The following is an 11,118-nucleotide window of genomic DNA, read 5'->3' on the forward strand; positions in this document are numbered from 1 at the left end:
GTTGCCTGAGGTTGAGCAAATTTTAACAGTTGCATCTGTTACGTAACTTCTGTATAAAAACAAGAACAATACTGTCAAATAAATGTAGTGGAGTTTAAGTATTTGTAGTAGAAGTACCCCTAACCCAGAAACTCAGTGCAATGAAGACTGTTTGACAATACACTTAAATGTGAAACATTTCAATAACTATTAATACAAATAAGGAAAATAGTATCAATAAAAAAAGTTTTTGTTTTTGTTTACTATAATAGTGTTAGAGACAAAATAGATTTTGTTATTGTAGTTAAATAAGCAGGAAAGCAAATAGTTTTTAGCGCAGTGAAAATGTTGTTTTTGAAAGGCTTAACGCCAACAAATATGGATTGAAGCAGAATATTTTGTAAGTTAAAAACGTACATTTTTTAAATTAATCTTTTTTCAATACATTTTGAATTTTGGACTCAACGCTCTGGAGTTATTGGAAATGTTTGGATAACACAAGTCACAAATAAACCTACGCAGCCAGCACTAGAATCTAATTTTACAAATAGAATAATACTAATAATATTAGTTTAGCCTGATCTTTATCTGCAACTGTGCACAAACAAGGGGTTTAAACAGAATGTGGCCTACTAAGTAGCAAAAATATATGTTTTTATCAAATAGCTTTATATACAGACTTTTGTATAAATTATCCAGTAAGTGCATTATTGTGATTTTAGTTATACATTGAACCACTGCTTTAGATAGCACTACACAAGACTAGTTTAATCACTTAAAATTTAGGCTCAAATTTATGTTGACATCACACACTCTGCAAGACGAAGTTATTCAGCAGTTGTCTTTACATTTGAACCAAATCAGGACCTAACAAGCTCAGTACATCTGCTTCAAAAGCATGTGGGAAAGAGTGTGAAACGGTTTTCAAACAACCACACTAGCCTAGGTTTATCCCATCTTTCAAATATTTTACACCAGTGTTCACGGTGAAAACATCAGTTTTGTAATTTTAATAAAGCCAATTCTTGATATACAGATATATGACGACATTAAATATGTTTACAGTACAACAGATAATTTGTCATCATGAGATAAACTGGATCCTGTCGGGGAAAAAAAAACTTGATTCTTAAATTAAAAATTCTTGTTCAGGGTTAACAAATTTAAACATCCTTATAACTCCTTAGGCATGGAGTTTCCAGTGCTATAACAACAATGCTTATAGAGGATGTATAACCCTGCTATGCATGTCAATCTCAAATATTGCTGTATTCTCAATCCTCGAATTAATCTCATGAGCACAGAGGGGGTAAACATTTCAATGCATCACCAAAAACGGCGCGTTGTTAGAAAAAAATGCATGAGAAAATAAAGTTATATATACTCACATAGTTGTCTGCTTTACCAGTTAAAGTCAAATAGCATCATAAAATAAACATCTCATATGTAGTTTGATTTGAATTAGCACATTTTTTTTCTCAATTGAGGAATGCAAATGGTGTCTATACAACAGGAAAAATCAAATTGCATGAATAAAATCATTTTTTTGCCCTTTCAAAATGCTTGGAATCATTTGGTTCTAAAAAAACAAATCTCTATCTTTGCTTTTTGCTTTACCTACTCGTAATCTTTTCATTCAGACTGATATATTTAAAGCTTGATTCACAGTGGAGACCAAGTAGGTATGACAGGAGGAGAAAAAGATAAGAGGCACTTCAAGTCAGAGCAAGGTTAAGGAACCACCACCTTGGATCAAAGTTTAGCAACTGGCATTTTCCATCATTAAAGCAGCCTCTGCTGTGTTGGTTGGTAAATGGCTGATCGGTCAATGGTCATCTGGGAAACTCTCACTTTCACAGTCTATTCTCTCAAAGCTGACACTGGAGTTGATCTTGCATGTTCATCTCCTATTTTTGATCTCACTGAGACGAGGGTGACGAATACCTGCATCAGTTAAACTGAAGAAATGATACGTGATCGAGATGCAACCTTATCTGTAAGATAAAACGATGACTTCAAGACTCATGGTGAATGGCAGCGTCCATTATTCAGAGCTGTTACTTTGCATGTTGTGTGTGTGTGTCAATGAAAAAAGGAGGAAATGGCTTCATCCATGTGTCTTCTTCTCTGGTGAGGTGTGCGCTAGGGGCTCGCCTTCCTTGCACTGACGAGGTAGCCCTTGGCCTTGATAATGCCCCTGCTCTTAACAATGATGGAGTAGCGCAGCACCCACTCCAGCCTCCAGTCTGCGATGTTCAGGTCCTGCGTTCCCTCCTGCACCGCCTCCTGGAATGTGGCTGCTGACATCAGCTCTGTGGAAACATGACGCCAAAAGAGGAGCCGTTTAAAAACTCAGGTACAAGTGATCTCACACTGTGGAAAGAAACACGAGATTCACTGATACCGCAGTTGACCCTAACTAAAAAGCTTCAAGAATAAGGCTGGCATTTTTTTAAAGTATCTTTTTGTTAATAAATCCCATGAAAAGACCAAAATCAACAATGGGTCAGTCTGTCTCTTTGTGGCTCTCAGCCCAGTCGTTTTTACTAAAGACACAAATCTTGAAAGAACAAATATATATTTATATATATTTTTTATTTTTTTAAAAGAGGGTATGTCATTGGGCACTTTTAGCAAACAGGAGTAAATAGTGTATTTGTTGGGGACTATTTTCAGCTGTGCATTAATCCACAGTTGGTGTTGTAGTGAGTATTTCCGGCAGCAGGATGGTAGGATGATGTATGTGTGACTGACTCAAAATAAACCACAGTGCCCATGTTCACGATAATGAATAAACATGTACCCCAGTGCAATGAAACGGCTCACTGATGTGTTTTTTCAATTATTTTTAGGCAACAATGGAAGTCTATATTTAATAAGACATATTATTTATTATTTATTATTTATATCAATTTGTTACCTTGCACAGCAGCTGGATTCTCACGATGTGACTAGATCGTGCGAGAAACACGGGATCACATATCACACGAAAATACATCTTGTCAGGCTTCAAATAATGTGTTTGTTTCCGGCAAGCCAGAGAACGGACCAATCGGCGTCCTGTGAGGAGCTACTGGCGTGGCTTAACGACATGGAGAGGCAACTGTTCGTTCAAAACAACAATGGCAACTCCTGAAGAGGTTAGCGTAGGTGCTGCAATAGCATCAGGTATATCAGAACTGGAGAGTATTTCTTCATTTAAAGAAGAGCAAAGAATGGCACTGAATGCTTTTCTCGGTGGTAAAGATGTTTTCGCTTTTCTCCCGACTGGCTTTGGCAAGAGTTTGAGTGACAGATGGTTCATCCAATCAGCTGCCAAGTATTTTTTTAAAGTGCCTGATCTTTTCCAAACAGTTTCCAATGACGGCTTCTCAGATGTTTCTGTGTAACAAACCTTGTGGCGGGTCAGATTAATATAAATTTGTCCTTTGAGGCAAATTTGTGATATTAGGCTATATAAAGAAAATTGACTTGATATATCAGGCTTTTTCTACACAGACAATACTTGTTAGTGGAATCAATTCTTTGTTGGTTTTGGTCTTTTGATAGTGTTTTTTTTTTTTTTTTTTTGTTTATAGTGAAATACAAGTGAGCACCATGAAAACAAACATAAAACATATGACACAGCACAAGACAAGCAGGATAACTAGACTCGAAATAACCAAAAAAAGAGAGAGAAAGCAGCAACAATAACAACGGGAAAAAGAGAGAAAAAAAACACTTTTGACAACTTTTGATGGCATTTGTTGTATTACAAAAATACAGAATATCCCAAGGCTTAACCTTTAATCTATCACTAAGCAGTGAGAAAACCTGGACTCTTTTTTTAACCGTTTCACATCTAGAAACTTCACTATGAACCCATCTGACTGACAGGAATTGAGTTTCACCTTTGGGATCGTTGTGTGTGAGCAGCTGGATGTCAAACTCCTTCGCGAAGGCTGTCAGGTCAGGAGGCATCACACAGCAGGAGGCCAGGTTGACCTGGTTACTGCTGGGCTTCACCTGTACAAGAAAGGGTACGCAGTCAATGACTGGCTTTATTTGGTTCAAAACAGGAAATGGCAGCAACTGTCAACTGTTCTGCGAGGTAAAATTACGCTTTTTTTTCCATGGAGTCTGGTGGCTTTGGCGAGAGCATAGATGGATACAACGGCTTCAGTTCCCCAGTCGGAAACATAGACTGTATAGCTGTCTCACGGCAAGGTAAACCGGCAAAATAATGTAAATATAGCGTACACTTAAACTGATATTGATTTTTTTAGGTGAGCGTTGGTTTTAGGTGGCTAAAACACATTTTGCTGACGTCCCCGTCCACAGCAGTACATTATTTTGCTTCTGTGCGGTAACTCCTGTCTGCTTCTCCAAGCTGGGGGCGTGCCGACTCTCATCTACTGTAGGCAATACACCGACTATGGACTATGGACTTTCCATTCATAGTAAAATTGCACAAAGTAAAGCCACCATTCTCTTGTTTGGTCAACACTGGTGGGAACACAGATGTCTTGCTTGAATAAACTTTATTGGAATTGTCAATGGACAAAAGCGACCGGGGGTTCCTTGCTTACGTTCAGTGCGAGCACCGTGTCATGGCCGGCAAAATTAACCATACAGTGTGAGCATATTAAGTCTCAGGTTCTGGCCATGCAGAATGTGTATTATGAGTTAAGGCAACGTACACAATTAATGAAAGCACACAGTGTCTGCTCAGCTTAGAGATGACACGAATAAAGGTTCACATACACAATATTGCCACTCACCTGAGCCCAGTTGTAGAGCTGCTCCAGCAGGTCTTTGTCCAGGTCAGAGGTGCCGATGGCTGCAATCCGCTGGCTCCTGACCAGAGCCTCCAGCTCTTCCCAAGCTGGCTGAAGGTGAGCCAAACTCTGGGTGTCCCCCTCCAGGGGCCAAGGTGGTGCTATGATAACAGAGTCGAGCTGGGAGACTGCCAGCGCCTGGCAGACTAAAGATGAGAGACAGTGTAGTAGTTTCACAAGTAGAGTTCAGTTTCATATCAATTGTGTGTAATTTTTAAGGCAAATGAAAATTTAACTGAAGAGATTTAAAGCTCACCCATCTCCACTGCATCTCTGATGGAGGACTGAACCGACTCACACAGGAACAGTTTGACTGTAAAAACAAGCAGTAATAAAAATGTAAAAAGTCAGACACGGACCAGAAAACAACCTTCAGCAAAGTTTCCCACACGCCGGTGCCCACTAACGGCATATTTGGAGAGCAGGCTATCCGTTGTCATTAACCGGCATGACGTGCCTTTTTTCTCCTTCACCTTAAACGGACTACAGACTACGGTACATAGAAATGCGTAAACACAGTGTTTTGTTGTAGTGTTGTTCGTATGTAGGAAAAGTATCTCTGTTGTACGACATGCAAGGATTAACAGATAAATAAAGTAATCTGTGGAGGAGCTGTGCACCCCCCCCCCCCCCCCCAGATAATAAGTAAATATATTGTGCCGCATTGTCGATTGGTATGAATGTTTGATGCTATCACACTACATGTCCTTTACTTGTTCATTGCAATGACACCGAATGTAATCACAGCAGGTCTAAAACCAGTACAAAAAGCTACTCTCTACAGCTAACCTCGGTTATTATAACCTAGGATATAATCAGATAATCAGTGAGGTTCTGTAGAGGATACACCATACATGCAGTTGATTCAGACTAAGATGCGTATTAATTATTATGGGCCTTAATGTCTGCCACCTGTCCTGTAAAATGCATTTATCTGCAGTTTTTGATTAATTTCATATTTGCTGTCCCCATTTGTTTAGATTAGACATAGGCCAAGCCTGTATTTAATTATATTCTCTCTATAAATTTCACTCTTATGTTCATTTAGCATTAAACTTCTTACTAAAATTAGAAAAAATACTAGCATTGTCAAGTATTTAATTCACACAGGAGTATACACAAATAGGCTTTACCATGTGGTTATTTCACATAGACTATGTATTTATTGAATAACCAGAAAATGTGTTATATTTCAATCCTCTGAGACACAAAAGTTGACTGCAAAACAAATACGGACCTGAAACCCTTAGTTCCTCCCTCTCTTCAGGCGTAATGGCATCTGTTGCCTGAGGAATGGAGCAATCCAGAGTGTCTGGGAAGTCCTACATGACAAGACAAGCACTTCATTTAGAGATTGCGCAACATGTTTTGTGATTAAAGCCCTTTTCAGACATGAAATACGAAGCAACGCTGGCTAAATCCGTCTATTAAAACAATAGCTTTTGGTCATGACATGGATGGACAAGAACCAATGTCACATTTATGTCTCCAGTCCATAGATATATTTATATCTACATGCGTCTCTCTTCAGGTTTTTTTGGATGATAATATTGTATGTCAGGTTTTTTTCTTAAAGCAATATCGTCAGTAGGGGAATTTCAATATTGCCCAACCCTAGCATTACAAAGCTTCTGTGTTTTTCTGCCAACAAATACACACCAAACCCCATGACGCACACATCCTACTCTTGCAATTTCCCTACAGAGGATGTGTCTAATACACTTTTTATTTGCCTCTTAATTCAACTCTTTCAAAACTTCCCCCATCGCCATTTGAGTCCATTGGGCGTGGTAATAAAAGATGAAGCAGATTAGCTGTGCCTAGCAAAACAGCCAGAGCAGGCGTGTGTTCAGCAGGAATGGTGGCTCACTATGTTGGATCCTACAGACTTTTTAATCTTCATTTCAGTCTTTTCAGATTTTCAGTTTGATGAAAAGAGATTAATGAATAGGGCGTTCTAGAAATCCTATCACAGTGGATGAACAAAACCCCCAGAGCAAAGTTTCTGTGCCCCCACCCCCCGTCCCGACAGACAGACGCACATTTGGAATGGCGCCTTTGACAGCCAGCACTGCATGAACATTCATCATGACAGCTTCTTTTCAGTAAGCCTAGAGGCATCCTTTGATGTTCATCAGTTATTTTATTTTCCCAAGCACTGGAACCCTACCGCCCGACAGTGTAGTAGCACGTTATTGGGAAACTCATTCACATACCGCTGGCCTGACCACAACTGACCGTCAATGCAAATAATATTGTTCATTTCTCAGAGTCAATTAAAATATGCAAAACCAGTATAGTGACTTAGATGTACTACTCTCACATCGAGAACCCAACAGCACTACATGAAAAACATTAAGAAAACTGTAAACGTCTTCCCACCTTGGATTGCGGTTTTGTTGCGGAAGACCAATCACTCAGTGTGGCTTGAATGCAGTCTTGAAGCTGAAATATCAAACAGAAAAACTATTTTAAATTAAAGTCTGTACGACATGCATATTATCAGGAAGGATCCCTGAATCTTGGCTGAAGCTGAACAGCTTTTTATCCTCAACAGACCCCCACACCAACATCTGGACAGCTGTGACATGCTGCTCCGCCAATTCTGCAGTGCGTTATAAACAAATAAATCATTTGGATAAATGTCAAGTAGAAACAAGGACATGAGGCAAGTCAAGTTTAAAGGTTCTGTATACAGGATTCAGAGTATTATATATATCAGTAAACAACTGCCAGACGCCCCTGATTTGCATAAAGTAGCATAGACCTCAATTTCATGCAAATGAGAAGCGACCGCCAACATGATGCCCCGTCTCTTGAATCGTGACACCACGCTACCAGAATGCATTGCATGGATGCCAACATAGACAATGAATGTGATGTGTGGAAAGAACGGGAGCTGTGGACAAGTACCATTAGGTCTTCTAATGTTATCATGATGTGTTCACATGTAATCTCGTAAAATCTAGTTTCTGGCAAGAAACTTGAATACAATTTGTTTGAAGGAGATGTTTTCACAGCAATATAAAATAGATAATAGAGAGGGAATTATGAACTTTTTAACTTCCTAACAATAACCAGTATGCAAACGGTAATAAAGAAGTGTATTTTGAAAAACAAAGGATTTATTGTTTTACTTTTACTTTTCATTTTACTTTTACCGTGGTATCAAATATGGTATGGTATGAAGAATTGTGGTATTTCCATCGACTACAAATTTTCTGGCATTGTGACATCCCTAGTTTAGGCCTATGGCAAATGACAAAACGCTTAAAATGTATTATTGCGGTGCCAAAAGGCACGGTGAGAAATTTTGGGTGCACCTATATACTGTGCTGGTGCACCTAAATGAAAAAGTTAGTCTGTAGCCCTGCATACCCACTTCTACACACAACAAACAGCAATATCCATCTGAGAATAACTAATGTTGAATAAGAATAATGAATAATGTTGTGGCATTATTCCTTACGTTATGGGCTATTTTGGGGATTTATACATTATTACTACATACATGGCAACAGACGCAGCGTCGAAGCATTCGGGTCAGCCCTAGTTTTTCTCACAGCCAATCACCACAAGCTTTCTTGATTTCAATGTGTAAATGGCCCAATTACATAGTACATAGGTCAAACCTTAAACTTTGCCCTTCATCACAACAATAAATATAAGATCAACTTTGGACTGAGTTGCGGTAGGCACAACACCTAGCACTGCACCCAAACTACAACAATGCTTTGGAGGAAAAGTACAGGTGATGTTTAATACCTTAAAACAACAAGTGGTGTGGTATCTGAAGCAATCATGACAAAAGTAACAAAGGCTGACCAAACCCTTGCAGCAAATTGCCGCCACACCTTTATATAACTACAGTGAACATATATGCAGTGCCAAAACAAGTAGTCAATCGATAGAAAATTAATTGTCATCTATTCTGATAATCGACTGTCTGAGTCATTTATTAAGCAAAATGCCAAAACATTCACTAGTTACATCTTTTTAAATATGAGGATTTGCTGCTTTCCCCATTGTTTTATCATTATAAATTAAATATATTTGGGTTTTAGATTGTTGACTTGACAAAACAAGCTATTTAAAACGTCAACTTAGGCTCTGGGAAATTGTGATTGTCACCATTTTACAGACTTGATTATTCTAAAACAAAAAAAATAAAAAATAAAATCAATGCGAAAATATTTAGGTGCAGCACTAAATTTATGACCATTTTCAATAGATGTTAGTGGCTCGTTGTTTTTGCTTTATCATACAAGCATACAAGGGTGTAAAAAACAAACACTGTTTCAATGGAGCACCTACCTGCTGGATATACATGACACCTGTATGATCTGTCCAGGTTTGTTTTGTGTGAACCTCCTACAACAATCATACTACTGTCTGTAAACAACTCACCTTTGACTGGATAATAAAGTTGCCTTCATTACATAAGTTAAGACACACTATACTCAAACTTTTAAAGCTAACTCATCTCAGATACAGTCCTGTGACTGTGTCTCTTGACAGGTGCTATTTGAAATACTCTTTGTGGACTGCTTAAAATTATGTTAGTTTAGATATTTCTTCCTTTGTTGTTATTGTTTTTTTTCTTCTTGAGGGGTATTGGGGGAGGTCCTTTGTATAAGCCTGTGGCTTCTTGACCTCTCCTGACACATTTCTTGTTTTTGTTTTTTTCATTGACTGGATTTTGTGCAGTTTTATGTATGTGCAAATAAATAAATAAATAAAAATACAAGGGTGTTAAAACTAAAAACAAACATTGAATGGAGCACCTGCCTGCTGGTGATGATGCATGACACCTGTCTGCTCTTTCCAGGCTTCACTTACAGTTTGTTTATGTGTGAAAAGCCTACAACAAATCATACTACTGTCTGTAAACAACTCACCTTTGACTTGATAATAAAGTTGCCTTCTTCAAACACACTATACTCAGACTTTAAGCTAACATTACTCACACTTTATCTCAGATACAGTCCTGTGACTATGGCTGTCGACAGGTGCTTTTTGACATACTCTTTGTGGACTGCTTAAAATTATGTTAGTTTAGATCTTTCTTCTTTTTTTTTTTTTTTCATTGACTGGATTTTGTGCACTTTTATATATGTATAAATAAATAAAAATACAAGGGTGTTAAAACTAAAAAACAAACAGTGTTTCAATGGAGCACCTGCCTGCTGGTGATGATGCATGACACCTGTTTGGTGTTTCCAGGCTTCACTTTACAGTTTGTTTATGTGTGAACAGCCTAACAATCATACTACTGTCTGTAAACAACTCACCTTTGGCTGGATAATAAAAGTTGCCTTCATCACATAAGTTAAGACACACTATACTCAAACTTTTAACTGCTATCTGAAGTACTCTTTGCTGATATAACCTGCCTTATTATCAGTTAGCACACACGCACACGCACACACACACACACAGGTCTCTAGCTGGTTAAATATTTAGCCAGGTAACCTTAGCAACTAGCGTTAACTGACACGGCTAAGCTAATAAAGCTAACCTGTCACACACCAACGGCACCGTTGCTAACCAACCAACCAACCAACCAACTAACTGCCGTAAATTAGACCGGGTTTAACGTTATCTTACCTCTTCGCTGGGAGAAACGGGGCATTTCTTTTTCAGCCGGCTCCGGTTGACTAAGTTCCCGGTGTGCAGCCTGAGAGTCTTAGCGTGGCTCAACAACATCTTCGCCTCACTGTTGGTGTTGGTGTTTTGAGGATCCATGTGGTTTCTCTCTCCGTAGCGAGCTAACAAGTTAAAGCTAATCAGTGTTGTTAAATAACGACGTTCACTACGACACCAGCTGCTACCGTAAACTGCTGGCTTTGAGTGATTAATAGCAGCACAGCCTCCGACACACTACCGGTGTAAAACAGTGTAGTCAGGATGACTTGCACATGACTGACCTGGCTGGTTTAGGTGGTTGCGTTTAGGAGCTGTTATGGAAGCAAGCCGGTCGGTCGGTCGGTCACGCCCACATGGAGGAGTCTGTGAATGTGTCGTAAAAAACCCGGTCAGGATTCCGGCTACATCTAAAACACGGAGAACTGGATCAGTGGAATGGACTTTTGTAATTAGATGCAGTTCCACGTCTGACCGCTAGATGGTGGTGTAGTGTTTCTAATTATTTTCCTCAATCAAGGATATAGACCAGGGGTCAGCAACCTTTACTATCAAAAGAGCCAATTTAGGCAAAAAGAAGAAAAAAAATCTGTCTGGAGCCGCAAAACATTTGAGCATTGTGATGAAGGTAACACAGTTTATAGTTTAAGTATATAGTATATAAGTCTAATGCAGTGAG

At 38.8% G+C, this 11,118-nt stretch overlaps 1 protein-coding gene across 1 annotated transcript; it reads right to left on the bottom strand.

The window, feature by feature from the left end:
• Positions 1-959: 959 nt before the first annotated feature.
• Positions 960-10,810, bottom strand: gclm (glutamate-cysteine ligase, modifier subunit). The gene is made up of 7 exons (XM_074635426.1): positions 10,404-10,810; positions 7,179-7,241; positions 6,034-6,118; positions 5,053-5,109; positions 4,740-4,942; positions 3,870-3,984; positions 960-2,291 (listed from the first exon to the last, which is right to left on the bottom strand). Exons 1-7 carry the CDS (start codon positions 10,539-10,541, stop codon positions 2,122-2,124), a joined length of 831 nt encoding a protein of 276 aa, XP_074491527.1. The 5' UTR covers positions 10,542-10,810; the 3' UTR covers positions 960-2,121.
• Positions 10,811-11,118: the final 308 nt, after the last annotated feature.

This window comes from Sebastes fasciatus, chromosome 5 (genome assembly GCF_043250625.1).
Source record: "Sebastes fasciatus isolate fSebFas1 chromosome 5, fSebFas1.pri, whole genome shotgun sequence".
In the NCBI taxonomy this organism is placed as follows: domain Eukaryota; kingdom Metazoa; phylum Chordata; class Actinopteri; order Perciformes; family Sebastidae; genus Sebastes; species Sebastes fasciatus.